Source organism: Ursus arctos, unplaced genomic scaffold (genome assembly GCF_023065955.2).
Source record: "Ursus arctos isolate Adak ecotype North America unplaced genomic scaffold, UrsArc2.0 scaffold_12, whole genome shotgun sequence".
NCBI classification, from domain to species: Eukaryota; Metazoa; Chordata; class Mammalia; order Carnivora; family Ursidae; genus Ursus; species Ursus arctos.
The window spans coordinates 14,066,669-14,085,078 of NW_026622786.1; the positions used below are offsets into that span (position 1 = coordinate 14,066,669).

General features: G+C 56.8%; 1 protein-coding gene across 1 annotated transcript; it reads left to right on the top strand.

Annotated features, from left to right (window-relative positions):
- The first annotated feature begins 2,305 nt into the window (after window positions 1–2,305).
- INKA2 (inka box actin regulator 2) lies at window positions 2,306–18,204 on the top strand. The gene is made up of 2 exons (XM_026483757.4): window positions 2,306–2,497; window positions 12,911–18,204. Exons 1-2 carry the CDS (start codon window positions 2,462–2,464, stop codon window positions 13,736–13,738), a joined length of 864 nt encoding a protein of 287 aa, XP_026339542.1. The 5' UTR covers window positions 2,306–2,461; the 3' UTR covers window positions 13,739–18,204.
- Window positions 18,205–18,410: the final 206 nt, after the last annotated feature.

Genomic DNA, 18,410 nt, shown 5'->3' on the forward strand with positions numbered 1-18,410 from the left:
AACAGACTTTCGTAAGGAATAGAAAAGTGTTGGGCTCACAGAGGCTTACCTATACGCAAGGGAAGCTGAGACCAGTAAAAGGAAAGCATTTGTGTAAGTCAGACTGCGCTGTCGGAAGCCTAGGGGGCTAACCACTCGCGTCTAAGGTTCTTACCACGAGATCAGCCTGGATTTCTTGGAGTGTCAACTACGGCCATCCTCTTAACTTCCAAGAGGATTTCAGTCTGGGAGCTCTCAGAGATGGCAAAACTGGGGCTCAAACTTGACTCTAAAGACTATTTCAACCACAGACCCACAAATGTTTACTCACTGTCTTCCACAGCTGCCACTGCCAGGTGCTGGAGCTCTGAGATGAGCAAGGCCTGCAGGGCTGAGAACCCTTTGGTGGTGTTTCTCCCCCTGTAAGATTGTGTGTGGATTGTGATAGTGGCCGGGTGCCCCTTTCTATCCCAATCCCAGAAGATTCAACTCTAGAAACGGTTTGGCCACCCTGGGGACCGCAACTCCGACCTTGGGGGTGGCTCCCACTGTGAACACTCCCGGTTACCAAAGAAAGGCCTCCCTTGGGGATCTCAGGCTCCCAACTGCAAGGAAGCCTGTGGGCCTAGCACAGAGAGGCGCGGGTTACCCACGGGGCCGACCTGGAGAGCAGAAGGGAAAGTAATGTCAGGCTCCGCGGCTTGTAAACAACTGAGTCGATTCTCAGCTCCATCCTGCGGCCCTCGGCTTTTCGGCTTTTCTGACGCACTCGGGATCCTGAGCAGGGACCGCGGAGGGAGCGCGGGTCCCTGGGCTTGGCAAGCCGCCGAGACACAGACTTCGGACCGAGTTCAGACCCACCCACGCTTCTTCTTTCTTTTCTGGAACCATCTGCTACCGCTGCTGCAGCTTCGTCCAAAGGTGGGGGGCGGGGGACTCAGGTTTAGGCCGAAAGACAGGGGCAAGGTCCCCTGTAACTGGGGACCCGGGATTAAGTAGAGGCATCCAAATGGGCTCTGCAAAGTCTTCATTTCTGAAGATGTTCATTTTATCCTCCCCGCCTCTCCCCACCACCCTCAGTAGTAAGCGGGAGTGGCACTCTTCGCGGACAAGGGTGGGAATGACCGCCACGCCTGCGTTCTCTGCCCCTTCTCCCGCGTCTGCACGGTTCTGTCACAGAGACCCCAAATTCTGCCTGGGGCAAACTTTCTCCCGTTAATCATCTTGAAATAACACGTCGCTAATTACCCTAATCGCTCTGGGGTCCTGCAACACCGCCCCCCGTGGGTCCGGGCAGGTGGCGCGGCGCCTGGGCACCGGGAGGGACCCGCAATCTGGCGGTGAGCGGAGGCCGGCGTGGCGGGTCCAGAGCTCCGCGGGGAGGGGAGCCCGGCCGGCTTGCGGCCCCTCTCAGGTCCACCTGCCCCAGCTCCCGCTCGGGCTGGCTCGGGCCGTGTCCTTTGAACAGAATCCGAGCAACTTCGAGGCCCCTTTCCTTGAGCAAGAGTTAGGATAACTGACACTGGTGGAGTACTGGGGAAGAGAGGGGCTATTCCTCCACTCCCTGCCCACCCTATCGAAAGCAGCCCCCAACCCATGGTCCAGTTTCCTGTTTTCGCGAAGAAGCACTACCTGGGATGACCGCGTTTGTTTATGGTAACCTGTCTCATCCCTCCCCTTCCCCTCCCCCATGCACGCTCTTGAGAGCAGAGACCTTGCCTGTCCTAATTCAGTATCCCCAGACTTACACCCTTGCGGGGACTACGGCAGAGCCTCTGCTACGGTTATGTGTTAAATAAGTGAATGGACCGAGCAGGGGCTCCTCGGCTCCACCGGTGAGGAGTGGGCTGAGGGGACCCTACACTAGGAGGCGAGGTCGACCCAAACTTCCAGACTTCCAGCACACTTGCGGAGTTCAAAAGAGCTGCTGATTGGCTGCTTGGGTGGAGGATGTTCATTTTCTGATCGGAGTTTGGGAACCAGGGTTGAAAGAAACTAAGGCACTCGGCCTCTGAGACCGCTACCCAGTGCCTGCCCGTAAGACAGTGCTCTCTCTTCATGACCAAACGGGGATCACGTGCTCTGTTGGGGGACGTCGGTACAGTCTGGCGTCACGATACCCCCCGCCGCTCCTGCGAGGACCAGGTGTCCCCCGGCCAGCCCCCTGTCGCCCCTGCCCCAGCCCTGTGCCACCGCCGGGTCCCCTCGCCGCAGTCCAGCCCGCGCCCCCGGTGCGCCCGCCTCATTGGCTGAAGGCATCCCCCCTGAATTCTCATAGGCTGTCCCACTTTTCCTCCGCCCCCCGCACGGACCGCGCGCCGCGAGAGCCAGGGAAGCTGCTCTAAGTCAGGGCCTGGGAGCCGTAGCTCGGCTCTGCGCGGCGAGAGGCACGGAGCGCGGGGGCCGGGCCGCTGTTCCCACCCGGGGACGCTCTTGCCAAGCCGAGCCCGGCAAATGGGCGCACGAGGAAGGGAGCAGGGAAATGGACTGCTATTTGCGCCGCCTCAAACAGGAGCTGGTAAGAGCGGAGCGGGCGCCAGGGGCCCGGAGGACTGCTCCGCCCCGACGGTACCTGGCCCCCGCCGCGGGCCCGGGAGCCGGGAGTGAGCGGGTGGAGGAAGGCCAGAGAGGAGGGGACGGGCCGGCAGAGGGCAGGGCCTGTCCCGAGGGAAAGGGCCGCGAGGAAACTTGGAGCCAAGATTTGTGTGAGCGAGACAGACCCGAGCAAGGGACGGAGACCGAGCAACCCAAACCCAGACTGAAATGCGCCCAGAGAAGGCGCGGGAGACACGGGGGGCACCCTCGCAGACGGACGGCTGCTGGGACCGCTCGGGGCGCCGCGGAGCGCGCGGGGCAGGAAGGGTGCGGGGAGCAGGGCCGGGCACGCGGGCGGGAGGGCAGCCGGGGACCGCGGGCTCTCGGGGAGCTGGCACCGCCTGGGGCCCCCAGCCCCGCCGGGCTTGGCAGAGCTGGTGCGGCTGCGGGGGCAGGCCGGGCCGGCTGTCTGCCCGGGCTTGTCTGCCAGCAGGGAGGGGGGCTGGCAGCTGGAAGGGCGGGGGAGGGCCCCGCGCCGAAGGAGGGGCGCCGCCTGGCAGATCGTGAGCGGAGCTGCGGGGGCCCGGCCAGATGTCTGGGCTGGGCGCGGGGAGTGCGGAGGGAGCTTGCGGAGGCCAGGAGTACAGGGGTCGGAAGAAGCTCCGTCTGGGACCCGGGCGTCACCCAAGTGGGGGGAGGGGTGCCCCCAAAGCTCTGTTAGGCTGATTCTCACCGACTTCATATACCACCCCTCCTGCACACATGTCCCTGTCACCTTTCTCGGTCCTGCAATCACCCGAATTCACACAGATATGCACGCCCCCCCACCTTGGCCCCCAGGCCCACCTTTCTCTCAATCCGACTCCCTCCCGTGCCTTTGCCTCTTTTTGTTCCTTTTGGTTTCTCTTGCAGTGGACCTCTCCTCGGTCTCACTTTTCTCCCCTCTTCTTTCTTCCTACTTCCCAGAGCCAGGGGCACCCAGGATCTCGACAGCAGACCTGGATCCATGGCTCTCCAGATTCCATGACAGCCTCTCCCGCTCCTGCAAACTCTGCACCCCCCACCCCTCCAAACTTGGCAACTGTATCTGGGGCCAGTTTGGGGGGGCGGGGCAGCTTGCAGAGCAGGTGTTCTCACTGATGCTTCCTGGTCAAGGCTCACAGGCACTCTTCCTGTCTGTTCCATTCAGCGTCTGCCTTCTCAGGTCAATGGTCGCTTCTCTGGGACTTCCTCTTCAAGCCCTTTTTGTGGTGACACTCAGATGGGAGAGTTGCCCAGAGAAATGCTGCTTAGGTGAGGGACAGAGGAATCTCCACCGTGTCCCTTCCCACGCTCGCTTTCCCGTGCTTCCCATGTCAGTTTGGGATGGTCAGCCCCAGCCCACGCATATACAATTCTGACTCTTCCCATTCATTTGTCCAATACCAGAAAGGTCAAGGTCATCACAGATAATGTCTGAAGTCCAAAGCCCATGCTGAAGAAAGAATCTAATAGAGTCCTCTTTTTCTGCTTGGAATCTGGGACCACACCACCCACCTCAGGATCTGCCTTAATAGAGGGTTTGTGGGTGTTCCTGGCATAGGCTTGAATTTTAAAATCCCACTGATTTGCATTTTTTATAGCACCCTAGGTGGGAGGGGGTGAGGGGAGGAAGACAGTCTGCGGATGCCAGGAGAATAAAAAAGGCAAATAGAAATCTGCACTGAACTGAGCTCCAGGTCTTGATTTGCACCCTCTCCTGCCAAGGACTTGAGCCCCAGTCCCGGGAGGAGGAAGGGGAGAGGCTGAAGTCACTGAGCTCCCCATTAGCTTTCATTTGGCCCTTTGTCTGAGCAGCTCCAGCCTTTGACTGTCTTGGAGAGGAAGCCAAATGCCTGGCCTGGGGCCCAGAATGACACTCAGATGGGAGAGCTCTGCACCCTCCCCCTCCCCCACCCCCACGGTGCCTTGCCTCCTCCCCCCACCCCCGTGCCAGGCAGCCCAGAAATGAGACAGAGCAGATGACAGGAAGAGGTATTAGAGTCTCCTTCGCTCCCCAACACTTCAGCCCAGTGCTTAGGTAGCTGAACCACGTCTCAGTGCCTCAGTTTTCCCAATGGGAACAAAGAAGAAAGTAGAGCTGAGTTAGCCCAGGCTCAGCCCTTTGGGGATTGACTTCAGTGCAGCTTGGTTGTGACTAGGATAGGAAGAGTTCGTTTGTTTATACCCCAGGTCTGCAATGGGGCGGGAAAGGCATACGGTCTTCTTATGTCCTGAGCTCGTGAGGGTGGGGGCAGGCGGTGGGCCTTGTGTGTTTTTCCCAGGCAGAACCTTCCCTGCCACGGAGGAGGACAGTGTGTTGCCTGGCTAAGTTAGTATGTGCTCAGGAATGGCACTCATGTAACACTAGTCAAGTTCTACATTCATTTCTGCCACCAAATCCCTTCGAGAAGCATGTGTCCTACAGACACTGGGTTAACGCTGGAAGAGGTAACATTAACAGGTCGTGAAATTATTTTTGTCAAGGCTGTTCTGTGTCCCCCTCCTGCATCCTGGCCCTGTCCTTGGCCCAGAAAATCTAGACAAGAAGAGTGTGTTCCTGAAAACCAAAGTGGCAGAATTTCTCAATCTCTCAGAGCAGAAAATTTGCACTGTAACAAGGGAGCCCTGCGGGGAGGCTAAGGGTTTGGGGATCCTGGCGCAACTAGGTTGATGTCTAGAGGACTGGCCCTTTCCCCTTGCCTGGAAGGGGACAGGGATCCATTTCAGGGATGAGATGCGGCAGGAGAGTCGCAGCAGCTGACACGCTTCTTCATTAGGATGAGCGGGTCAGGGCTGTCACAGCTCAGCAGGGAACATATCTCTCTCCCCTCCAGCCACCGGAGAGGGGCCCTGCATGAACACAAGGCCTTGGGACCAGCTGTTCTTACACTCTGCTCCCTTGAGGACTTCCAACAAATGGGGTAGACACAGGAACACAGAGAAAGCAGATGTAAGATGCTCACAGGGTGTTCCCCATGAGTCAATATCAGTATAGAGCAAATAGAGTGTGTAAAGGCTGAGTGATACGGGCTCGGGCAGTCCAGCCAGGCCAGGAAGGCTTCCTGGAGGTGGGGGAGGTTGATGGAGACCAGCTCCTGGAGTGCCGGTCCTAGCTAAGGCATGCTGAAGCAGCAGAGGGACTTCTCTGGGGCTGGAGAAGGTCCTTCTAGGACAACTTGGTATTCCTAGAAGGCATTTATTTAGCTACCAGTGGCTACAAGTTCAGGAGGTTCTTGTGGAGGAGGACCAGGGCCTAAAGGCAAGATAAGGACAAAAGAAGGTGATAGAAGAGATAGAGTAGGAACAGCCTTCAGCTCTTGGGACCAAAGAGCAAATTTCCTGAGGCAGAAAAAGCTTTTGCCAAGGATCTCCTAACCTAGCCTCCTTTGATGTTTAGAGCAAGGGTGAAGAATGGGGTAGGGTCAATGAGGAAGGAGTGTGGACCGTGAGACTTGGGGGCAGGCCAGCTCGACCTCAAACCCTGGCTCTATGTGACCCAGGCAGGCTACTTAACCCTCCTGTGCCTTGGTTTTCTCATCTGTAAAACAAGTTTTTAAATTTTTTTAAATCTTTTTTTTTAAGATTTTTGTCTATTTACTTGAGAGAGAGAGAAAAAGCATGAGCGGGAGGAGGGGCAGAGGGAGAAGTCGGCTGTCTGCTAGCAGGGAGCCCAACATGGGGGCTCGATCCCAGGACCCTGAGATCATGACCTGAGCCCAAGGCAGACACTTAACTGACTGAGCCACCCAGGTGACCCTAGAGCAGGGTTTTTAAATACCTACTTTATACAGCTGCTGTGAAGATCAAATGGTAGCTGTCTGTCTTTAGTACGTAACACAGTGTCCATTGTGTCGTGGGCACCCGGCGAACTCCTGACAGATCGATCAGGCTGGTGTGTGTGAGTCACTCATTCACAGGACACATTAACTGAGTTTATCCGGTGTTTAAAGCCCCTGACCAGACACTAGCACTGTGGTTACAAATACAAACAGACACAGATCTCGCCTTCGGGGAACCCGCAGTTCAATAGGGAAGGTAATAATAATAACATTTACTGATGTGAACACTGATGGATATGCCAGGCATATCGTGGATTATGTCATTTAATTGCCAAAGCAACTCGTAGAAGTTGTACTTCCAATATTCTGATTCTATAAATGAGACTTGGGGAGGTCAAGTGACTTGGCCAAGGTCATAGAGCTGGTAAGTGGCAGAGCGAGGCTTCAAACGCAGCCGGATTGACTGCAGAACTCACACGCTTAACCAGTGTGTGTAGGTGTACGTCCAGGGCAGAAGTAGAGGCTGCGTGCTACACAGAGGCACAAGTGCCGTGCCCTGAGAAGGGAGGAATTCTCTCCAGCCAGGGGATCAGGGAAGATTTCGTGGAGAGGAAAGTCCCTTGAGCTTGACCTTGAGGGATCAGCAGGGAGGTGACGAGGAGAAAAACAGCATTCCAGGCAGATACGAAGCAACAGGAGCCAAGGGCACCGAGATGGAAATAGAGGGGTTGTTCGAAGACTATTGCAGCTTGGTCAGGATATAGGGTATCTGCCGAGGACTAGTGAGCAACAGGGCTGAACGAGTTGTTGAAAGCAGCCAGTGGGGGCCTTGAATGCCGAGCTACAGAGCCTGCCCTTCTCCATGTGCATTGCTAGAAACAGGATGAGAGACGCGCCCTGGGATCTAGGAAGTGCGTGGAGGGGAGGAGGGAGGAAACTGAGGCAGGAGGATGAGTTAGGTGGTTATCACAGAGCCCACGCAAGAGAGTAGTAGGAAGGCCTGAACCAGAAAGAAGAGAAGGAAGGTAACTCCTGGAGGTCCCAATTGGACCACCTGCAGTGGAGAGGAGCTAAAGCTGGCCAGGGGGGGCAGGCTCCCTGCGGGGCAGGCTTGGGCCCCTCTCTGCATGCGTCTACCTCTTGCCTGAGCCCATGGCCCCCCGGGGTTGATGGTTCAGTCGAAAGTGGGCTCATCCATTTCACACTTCCTTCTTTCTTTACCCTCCGCCCTCCTCCAGCTCTTGGCACAGTTTCTTCTTTACCTTCCTGTTGCGAGTTCCAGCCAAGAGCAGGGGACTGTGAAGGTCCCTATTCACTGGACTGGAGAATGGGCCACTTGGCAAAAGCGGGGCTTTTCCCATTTCCGGCCCCTAACCTCCTTGTAGCTTCCAGAGGGGCTGAAAGGAACTGTGTGGGGGTCTTGTGAGTCATGGGGGTGGGGGGAGCGAGGCAGGGCACGCCGCCAGGTCCACGGGCAAAGCCAGAGCCTGTGTCAAAGGATTCTGGCTGAGCTGGGAGAGGGCGTGAGATGGACGGACGGAAGGCACAGCTGTGGGATCAATTGGGGGCCTAGGAGAGGGCTTGGGAAGGTTGCCGAGGATGCTGGTGTCACTTTCCCATCGCCAAGCCTCCTATACCACAAAGGCCCAGCGAGTGCCAAGGGGGTCGGTGCCGTTGTTGGGCAGCCGACCCCACACCAGCCCTGGAGGGCACAGCGCTGCGGGGCCAGCACGGTGGGTCTTCTTTCTAGAGGCATCTTCCCCTTCAGCTGCAGACAGACGGTCCTCCTCCCTTCTTCAGATGATTCAGTGAAGAGGCGCCGTCAGTGGAAAGCAACTGAATTGGGTCTTGGAGTCCCTCCAAACTTCATGCTCTTCCTCCCCATAGGATGATAATTGTGCTTTGCGTGTCGCATTGACTCTCCTGGTTTCTTCTCACAACAACCCCGTGGGGCTGAGAAGCCACGTCGTGATGACACGGGAAGCCCACTGGCCTGGAGCAAGAGGGCCGGGCTTGGGGTCCCCGTCCTCCCACGAATACGCCGTGGACCCCAGGCGATAGATCCCCCTTTGCACTGGAGGCGCTCGGGATGACATTACGCAATCCTCAGATGAAAAACTTGTAGTTTTAGATAGTTACCCTCTGTTTATGGCAAGTATATGCATTTCATATAAGTTCCTACAGAAATATGTTTATTTATACAAACGGATTTACGTGCAACGTTAAGTAGGAGACGTGGTCGTACGTGGAGATGGAGAAAATCATGAAGGCGGTCTGGGGAAGGATGTCGAGGAAGAAAACGAACATCTCAGACCCCGTTTCTTGCTCCACACAGTGGGGTCCCCAGCCTGCCAGAGTAAGCAGGGGGGATCTGACAAGGCCAGACGTTAATGCTGATCACTTGACGGCCAGAATCCTCTGAGTTAGGCAGCTAGGACTCCCGGGCGGGGTGCCCAGGCGCCGTCCAGCTCTCACACACGGAGGTCTGAACTGCAGGGGGACGTGAAGGAAACTTTTAGAATGCAACATTTAGAGGCCTAGGAGGTGCCGGGAGGTAGGAAATGGCTGGTGGGGGCAGGGGTGCTTGCAAGGAGGGTGGTGAGACCATCCTGGTCTTTCTCAGCAAGGGGTCCCACACCCGTCCCTGCCATGTGCTGTTAGGGGGGGTATGTCCGATGGTGGAGCAGGTCCTCTCTGGCTTGTTGTGCAGGTCAGTGACTAGGGGTGGACAGAGGGAGGGGGCTGTTAGAGCCACTCCCACTCAGACTAATCAGAACCAACTAGACCCTCTTAGGGCCTTTCCAACTGGCCCCTGTGGGCAAGCTGGGTATGATTCGGTCCCTGTCCTGAGGAAGGACCTGAGGCTCTGGCTCTGGGAGGCCAAGAGGAACTCAGCCCCCTACAGTCTGGAGACTGGGATTTAGTGGCAATAATTTCTAGTTGGGGATCTTCTCTGATTTGGCCCCTCTCCTTTGCTCCCACCCGACACTGCTCCCTCTTGGGTTCCCGAGGCAAGAGAAAGCCTGGGATCTGAGAAGGTCCCACGCCCCAGATGAAGACAGCAGCTTGCCCTCTCACTCTTGCTCCCGGGGTGACATCATTCCCCTTGGGGCTGGGAAAGGCAGCTCGCTCTCAGGCAGGACCCAGCCGATGCTCCTGCCTCCCTGCCTCCCACACTTCCTTCTCTCTGGGCTTCCCTCTCACAGCTGCCTTCTGCCCTCGGCGTCAGCACCGTGACTGGCCAACCAAGCCGGCCGGAGAATGGGCAAGAGGATGCGGGGCTTCCCTTTCCTTCCCCGGCTCTTCCTCTGTGGGGGGCAGGGGTGGGACAGAAGGGACAGGACAAAAGACGTGTTTCTCTTTGATCGGACCGGGGAGATGAATGGAGTCCTATCATTATATGTGCTGAGGTCTACTGAGGAAGCAGTGTTCTGGAAGTTCTTAGGAAGTCTTATGGTAACTGCCAGAAGTCACCTCCGGGCCATGCATAAACACTCATGACCTCACCTCATCTGGCCAGAGCTGTACAAGGCAGAGACTCTTGTCCCACGTGGAAGAACAGAGAAACTGAAAAACAATTTAAATAACCTGTCCCGGTCATACAGCTACTACTATGTGGCCGAGCTGGGATTTGAACCCTGTGCCATCCGTCTCTAAAACCCAAGACCTTAACCAACGCAGAATATCATTTTCCACAGAGGTATGAGTTCACCTCCTGTTTACTTAATGGGGCCTCTGTTTTATGGACAGCCCTGAATTCATACATACCCACACATTCATTCTCACTGGAAAACCGTACAAAATGTCAGCATTATTTCTTCAGGATTTTTCCATACTGGAAGAGATTGAATGGGGTCATTTCATTCCTCCCACCGCCTCTGACCTGGACTGTGTTCAGCCTTCTGGAAGGAAGCCTGCAAGCTCAGACTCCTTGCCCGTTGGTGAAATGAAGCCCTGACCCGTGTCCCTGATTTTCTCTCCGTGGAGTGTGTTACTGCCTGAGGGCAACACGTCCGGAGAGATGACTTGGGGCATTCAGGGGTACTCAATACGTTTTCTGGGCATGTGGCAGGGGCAAGGGGCTAGCTGGGTTCTGGAGAGACATAACAATGAGGAGATCTCAGACCCTGCCCTTGACGGTAGACGCTCAATGAATGTTTCATTAACATCTGAGCCTTTAAACGTGTGGGGGTGCCAGGGCGGGTAGGTGAGGAGTGCTCCAGGGAAGGGCATTTGAGGTGTGTCACCGAAGAGGTTCTGACAGCAGAATGCCGTACGCATATGGGGACAGAGACACGCTTCCCGGTGACATGATCACAGGAGCGTGCTGGGAAGACTGATCTGGTGGCTGGAAGGCCTTCCAGGAGGCTTCTGCATTCCAGGAGATAGAAAAGCAGATGTGCGACATCTGGGGACAGGCACAGGGGTGCAGGGTGGAAAAGCCAAAAGTGACTCTGAGGGCCGGGTTGGGGTGATGAGGAAAGGGGTATGAGGGAGGGGGCAGGAAAAGGGAAGTCAGAGAAGCAGGGTACAGTCAGAGAGACCCTGAGGAGTTTGGTTTGAGGCTTAGGGTCTCCTCTGACTCTGCCCTGGGTCTTCCCAGCTGCGACCGGGCTGCCTCCAAAAGGAGGAGAGGTCAGGAGGCAGGAAGCCAAAGAGGTCAGAGCAAGGGGCCATCAGCAAGTGCAGCCGCCTCCCAGGCTCAGTCTCTTGCTGCTGTAGCTGCTTGCCAGGGCGATCTGGCAAATTCCAGGGTTGCCAACACCGCCCCCCCCTGCCCCCGGACCCCCCCCCCCCCCAACCACCACACTCAGCAAAGGCCTCCTTGCCTCCAGGGACAGTTAGTCTGGGCATTAGTGCTGCTGGCTCAGGAGGGCCCGGTCTGATCCCTCGCCCGCGCCAGGGTTCGGGTGGGCAGGGGAGGGTTTGACCCAAAGCCGAAGAGGGTCAGCTGCCAGGGCAGCCCTGAGCACCTCTGCGCCTCCCCTCCCAGCCCCTCCAGCTCTCCACCCTGTGGGCTTAGTGCCGTGCCTTAGGACAAGGCTGGGAGGTAAGATGATCCCAGCGGGTCTCTGGGGGGCTTAAGAAACAGATGGTCCCCTCACACGAGGTTTGCTGTTGGTAACATGAGCAGATCTGGGGAGGGAGCTGGCGGGACCAAGGCAGCCTGGACTGTGAATGTTATCAGACCAAGCGTCCCCTGCCCAGTCTCCAAACTCGGCTCTCACCCAAGTCAGCCTCTCAGCCCCTTCCAGCTGGCACCTGGGACCCGGGCCTTAGACACCCACAAAGGGACTGGGGAGCTGGCCTCCAGTGTCCCCGCTCTTGGCCCGAGCCGTGGAGCCAATTGGGCTGAGAAGGCAGGAGGAGCACGGGCACCAAGTCCAAGAGCAGCTGAAGGAGGACAGGTGTTTGGAAGGCAGAGAAGGGTGGGAAGAACTTCTGGAGACAGGAGTTTCCTGCTCTCCATCTCTCTCTGCTGACTGGCCAGACATGCACAGCAGTGAAAGGAAGCCCCCGGCCTACCCTTTCTCTTTGGGAATCTGAGCTCCTTGTCTTACCCTTGTCTTACCCACCCTTCTCCACTGCCCCAGGGAGGACAACATAGCCTCAAGCCCAGCTCCACTGCCCCGCCATCTTGAAGCAGGAAGTGCCTGGTAGTTAGGGCCATAGCATTTAGAGGGAGGTGTCCTGTGTTTGAGTCCCAGCAATGTGAGCTGTGTGCGTGACCTTAGGCAGGTTACTTCACCCCCACCAGGATTAACACATTAAAATGAGAACGATAACAGCTACCTCATAGGGTTTATACAAAGATCCTAAGAGCTGATGGGCACAGAACACTTAGCTCGATTCCTATTACATAGTAAACGCTCACAAACTGTCATGGCCGTCATCATCGTCATCATCTCGGGGAGGCTCGGGAAGAAGAGGGCACAGCACAAGACAAGGACAAGGACGGCCACCACAACTTCACGCACCCTCGAACCGGTCTCAGCGTCACCTCTTATGTCCAGGTGACCTTGAGCAAGTTCCTCGCGGGCCTCCTCTCCTTCATCTGTAAACTGGCAACAAGACTAGTCACTACCTCCTAGACCGGTTGGTGACTTTAAAGATAGATCAGTTGGGGGCGCCTGGGTGGCTCAGTCGGTGAAGCGTCTGCCTTCGGCTCAGGTCATGAGCCCAGGGTCCTGGGATCGAGTCCCTGCGTCGGGCTCCCTGCTCAGCAGGGAGTCTGCTTCTCCCTCTCCCTCTCTCTCTGTGCTCTCCCTCTCAAGTAAGTAAGTAAATAAATAAATAAATAATCTTTAAAAAGAAAGGTTGACATATGTGTATACATCTTCGCATATATGTAGCTGAGGACAGCACCCGCCTTAGCGTGTTAGCCGCCGTTCACGTTTCTGTTATCCAGCCATAGCGGCATTAAGATTCCTCCTCTCCCAGCTCCGCTCTGCGTGGAGGTGGGGTCAGTGGCCGGCCGGAGAGACCCTGGAGGTGTGTGTGTGGGCAGTGGGGGTCTAGGTTTAGGGCCAGTGAGGGGCAGCGCTTCGCCCAGCCCCCCACGGCTCACTGGCCTGCGCTTTCCCTCTCGCCTGCAGATGTCCATGAAGGAAGTGGGTGATGGCTTGCAGGATCAGATGAACTGCATGATGGGCGCGCTGCAAGAACTGAAGCTCCTGCAGGTGCAGACGGCATTGGAACAGCTGGAGATCTCTGGAGGGAGTCCGGCCCCGGGCTGCCCGGAAAGCCCCCGCACACAGCCCGAGCCCCCTCGATGGGAGGGTGCCAGAGGTCCTGCCAGGCCTGCAGCCTGCTTCCCCTCCAGCCAACCATCTCTTGGCGCCAAGTTTCCGTCCCATAGGAGTGTCTGTGGGCGGGATCTGGCCCCCCTGCCCAGGGCCCAGCTACCAGAGCACCCAAGCGGTGCCCAGCAGGGGCCAGAGCTGGGGGAGCCCGAGGACTGGACCTCTACACTGATGTCCAGGGGCCGGAACCGACAGCCTCTGGTGCTAGGCGACAACGTTTTTGCGGACCTGGTGGGCAACTGGCTAGACTTGCCAGAACTGGAGAAGGGTGGGGAGAAGGGGGAGGCGGGGGAGCCCAAAGGGGAGAGGGGCCAGCCCCGGGAGCTGGGCCGCAGGTTTGCCCTCACAGCAAACATCTTCAGGAAGTTCTTGCGCAGTGTGCGGCCTGACCGAGACAGGCTGCTGAAGGAGAAGCCAGGCTGGGTCACCCCCACGGTGTCCGAGCCCAGAGCCGCCCGCTCCCACAAGGTCAAGAAGAGGAGCCATTCCAAGGGCTCTGGACATTTCCCCTTCGCAGGCACTGCAGAGCCCAGAAGGGGGGAAAGTCCTTCCACAAGCTGCCCCAAGGCCCTGGAACCCTCACCTTCTGGCTTTGATATTAACACAGCTGTTTGGGTCTGAGTCCTCGAGACAGAAAGTTGACTGAACCCAAGAGGTCCAGGTCCCAGTGCTGGGCCCTGGGAAGGATGGGGTGTGGGCGCTCTGGCTTTCAAAAGCCCGACTGCGAGTTCCTTTCCTCCAGAAAGGAGGGAGAAGCAGGAAGAGTGTCTGGAGCGGGGCGGACCGGTGTGTGGTTGAGCGAGGCTGCGGTGGGGGATGGCTGGCAGGGAGGTGACGGCTCCTGGACTGAAAGAGAGACATTGAGAGAGTGGTGGTCACTTTGGGGCTGCAGGTGACAATGAGGGGCAGGGAGAGGAGACCAGGCGATCCTGACATTCTGTCAGGGCCCCCAAAGACCTCAGTTGAACACTATGGATTAGGGCACTGGGGTCTCAGGGTCCCCCAAAGAGGCCCCCAATAAAGACCTTTTCTCTCGTGTCCCCAACCTGATAACCGCTGGCTTCCCTGGCAAAGCACTACTCCAGCCCCAGGCATGGAAACCCCAGCCCTCCTGGGATTGGGATTAGCCCCACTTCCCACCCCCAGTCCCTGTTGCCTTTAAGATTTCAGCGCATACCGGGGCCTGAGAAATGGGCCCAATAAGGAGTGTACCCATAGGAGTACTTGAGACAGCCCTATGTCTTTTCAAAAGCACAGGAGAGATATTTGTATAGCACTTTAAATGTTGGAAAGCCTTTTCATACCCATTATCTCCTTCTGAGTAAGCAAGTGGGGCAGTTTTTATCCCCATTCCCCGGGTGAGGACGCCAGCCTAGATACGCCACCTGCGGGCAGGAGGCGGACCAGGGCAGGGCCGGCCGGAAGGGCAGCTGCTGGGCCCTAGGGTCATATGCGCCCCTTCCCCGGCACCCCGCCTCCAGCTCCGAACCCGCACCCAGGACACAAGCGCAGGCGCGCGTCCCCCCAGCGAGGCGAAGGTGCGCCCATTCGAAGCGCGCCCTCATTTTTAGATTCTCAGCCTCACCCCGCGGCCTCTCTCTCTTCTGGGCGCGGAGGCCCGTCCGGCCGGACCAGACCGGCGGCGGGCGGCGGGGAAGGGGAAGGGACGGGCCGCAGCTCCGCTGCGATCGCGCGGCGCCTGGAGCTTTCCTGGAGCCGCGCACGTGGCCCTCGGCGCCCCCGGGGAGCTGCCGGCCCACCCGCCCCCAGGGAACGCCCTGCCGGCTGGGCGAAGACAATGAGGGTCCCTGTGCGGCCCGGGCTCCGCCCTGCAGGCTCTCCCCCTCTCCTCCCCTCGCCCCTCCCGGCTGAGCTCCCCTCCGCCTGATGGGGGGTGACAGCTGCAATTAGAGGCAGGCCGCCTTCCCGCCCTCCAAGCATTAACAGCAAATTGGAGGAGAAAAATAACCAGAGGGGCTCTGCCTGCATCCTGGACCCCTGGAGACCAGGATGGGGGAGGGAGGAGGCTTACACGCCCCAGCTGCAGTTCGGGCCAGGGAGGGTCACTCTCAGACCCCCACTCGGTCACATAGGAGACGTTTAGTTCTTGGTGGCGGAAGCTACAAGACGTTAGGTGCTAATTTTATTTATTTTCTCGAGTGCTCGCTCTTTGCCAGGCAGGGTGCACAACCATGCCTTTCAGACTTGAGAATGACCCTATGAAGTACTGTCCTCCCCAGTAAATCCATGGAGGCTCTTAGGGGATCACAGAGGCTGCCCCCAATCAGGCTTCTAGCTAATGGAAGAATCAGGATCAGAAACAGGATTGTCTGGCTGCAAAACGGCCTTTTCTACTCTCCTCGGAGTTTGCCAGGCGAGCCAGCCCTTTCTGCAGGAGCAAGGCCCCTGCTCTTGTCCTTTCTGCCTCCCCAGGGAACTGGGATAGTTCAGTGCTGGGTGAAGGCCCATTGGCTGTGGCTGCCTTGTTGGGAGTGCTGCGGTGTGCATGTGTTCAAAGTGTGTGTGTGTGTGTGTGTGTGTGCAAAGGTTCCTCCCACTGGGCGGTGGTGAAGTCACCAAGCGCTCAATCCGGAATGATTCTACAGGAAACCAAGTCCCTCTTGGCCATTCGTCTGTGACTCATCGGTTTTGTGGACCGGTCATTGCAATCCAGACCAACTGAACAAAACTTTATGGAACACCTCCCGGTGCCAGGCACTGCGACAGGGACTAAAAACAGCAAGGAAAAGGACCTGGTTCCTGGCTCAAGGGGTTCAGCGAGAAGAAGCAACTTCTAACCCATCGGTTAGCCAGAAGGGAGCCAAGGGAATGAAAACTCATTTGAACTCAGGCCAGAACAAAACAATGAGGAGTGACATTTGCCACCAACAGAACTCAACAGGGGTTGGGCACTGCCATCTTTGCGTTCTCATTTCCTTCTCACCCCGCTCTGGAAGTGGCTGCTGATACTCTTACTTTACATGGAGGCGCTCCGAGAAGTCAAGCAACTTGCCCAAGTCACAGCGGCAAAGCTGGGATTGAAATGGTCCCCGATAGACTTCCAGCCTTGTGCTTTTCACGCTATTCCGCAAAGGGTCCATTTCTGCTCCAAAAGCCAAGTCAAGAGGAACAACAACAAAACCTGTCCTCCCCATATTATCCATGCATGGATAATAAATGGAATGCGCACTGTCCGGTGGGGGAATTTTGCCCCAGTCTTGACTGGGCTGGTGTAATGCCCTCATCACTAGGTCATGCTTTGCTAATGAAAGACTATGGCCAATTCATTTACACACACACACCACCACCACCACCACCACCACTAGCTTTTCCTTTTCCTTCTTTTTCTGGGCTTTTGTTGTGACAGGATGGAGACTGTATTTCACGGAAGCTGAGGGGAGAGGTGAATGGGAATGCCTGGGGCCTAAGCGATGCTGGAAAGTGTAGGGGTGGAGATCAGCGGGATGAGGGGGAGGTAGTGGAAGTAAGCAGAGGGAAATTGACAGCTTAATTCTGCCCCTGGGGCTCATTTTATGGTTAATTAGGACATGCAAATAAGCTGGAAGCTCATTTAATACTCCCCCTGGCGTGGAGCCCCGCCTCACACCTGGCCCACTTCCCTGGCAGGTAGAGGGGCCCCCTGATTGGCCCAGGCATCCGCTCAGGCCCCCACCTGCTTCTCTGTGGCTCTGTGGCCGGGAGTGTGTCCCTAGATGTTCCCCGACCACAGCGGGAGCTAGAAGAGTCCTTGCCGGGCCTGCCTGGTTTCCCTCCTTCCTTTCTCTTTCCAACCCTTCAGGGCTGGGACCCCTCTTTCCCAGAGGGCCCCCCCTCCAGAAGCACTTCCCCTGCACCCACCCCTCAGGTGGAGGTCTGAACCCAAACTTGCCCAGAGGAATAGAGACCTGGTTCCGCTCTGTCCCCAAGACATCCTCCTTGCTCCCCGTCGGGGAGGGGGCACCCCATTTTTCCCAAGTCACACCATTTCCTACAGGGCCTCCATAAAAGCAAAAGCACAGCTGTGACTTCAGGTAGCAGGGGCCGGTCTCCAGCTTTCAATGCACCTCAAGTCACCACCCCCCGTTCCCCACCCAGAGCAGTTAAGGCACTTCTGCCAGTAACACGGAATGAGCACTGGATTTGGAGTCCAACAGGATATGAGACCCATTTCTGTCCCTGTCAGCTTGAGTATGTCGCTTGACTTCTCTGAGCCTCATTTTTCTGGTCTATGACACGGGGATAATGCAGGGTTGCTGGAGATTTAAAGGACTTAATACACACAGTCTAGAACACAGCAGAAGCTCTCTACTGGACCACCTGACCTTGTTCAGGCACTAACCATGTGAACCAGAGCTAAACCACTAGAAACAAAACAAAACAAAACAAAACAAAAACAACAACAAAAACTTTCTTTGGGGCTTGGTTTCCTCTTCTGTTAAAAAAATGAACACTGGCCCTATTATCTCACCAGATTGTAGCAAGGATCAGAGAAGACAATAGGTTAGAGAAACATTGTCTTCTCTACAATGTTTTTGTACATTGTAAAAATATAATCCAGGTGGGCTGTTATTTGCCAAATGGCAAACACACTTTCTCATAGAGGATGACCTGGAGAGGGCAGCAGGGGGGCTGAGCTCAGTGCTTGAGGACCCCAGTGCCTGAGGATGCGCTCTAGGGAGCACTGCCACCCCTCTGTCCCTCCCAGTCCCTCTGTCCCCAGCTGTCCCTCACACAGGCCCTCACATTCCTGGCAAGGGCTGGAGAGTTGAATGAGCCAAGTTCTGAAGGCTTTGAGCAGAGTCCAGCCCCTGATCTGCTCTCTGCTCTTTAAGGCCTTGGGCCCTAGAGTCCCTGCCAAGCTCCACACTTCACCCCTACCATCACCCCAGTCACCCTGGGGACGAATGGCCTAAAGGTGCTGGCGGCTGTCCTGCTAGGATCCACCCCCCCCCAATGGGGCTGGAGGTGCCCTGAAACCCTCTCTCACAGGAGGTTCCAGGGCTCAGGACAGTGCAGATGGAGGAAGGGCCTGGTAGATCCAGGGGACAGGGCAAGATAAGGACCTCAGACTGCAGTCACCCCCTTGGTACTTTTTTTTTTTTTAATTTGTATTTATTTTTCAACCAAGCTTAACACCCAACGTGGGGCTTGAACGGAGGACCCTGAGATCCAGAGCCGCATGGTCTACTGACTGAGCCAGTCAGGCGTCCCAGACAGCAGTCACCCCTTGGTACTAGTATTAGGATGTCCCTGCCTCCCTCTTGCCTCCTCCACCCAATCCTTAAAACAAAGA

What these genes read in the sequence shown, in the direction of transcription:
- INKA2 (XM_026483757.4), top strand. Translation starts at nt 2,462, where the DNA reads ATGGACTGCTATTTGCGCCGCCTCAAACAGGAGCTG. An exon ending in GCCGCCTCAAACAGGAGCTG is followed by an intron (nt 2,498 to 12,910) that starts GTAAGAGCGGAG and finishes TCTCGCCTGCAG; the next exon opens with ATGTCCATGAAGGAAGTGGG.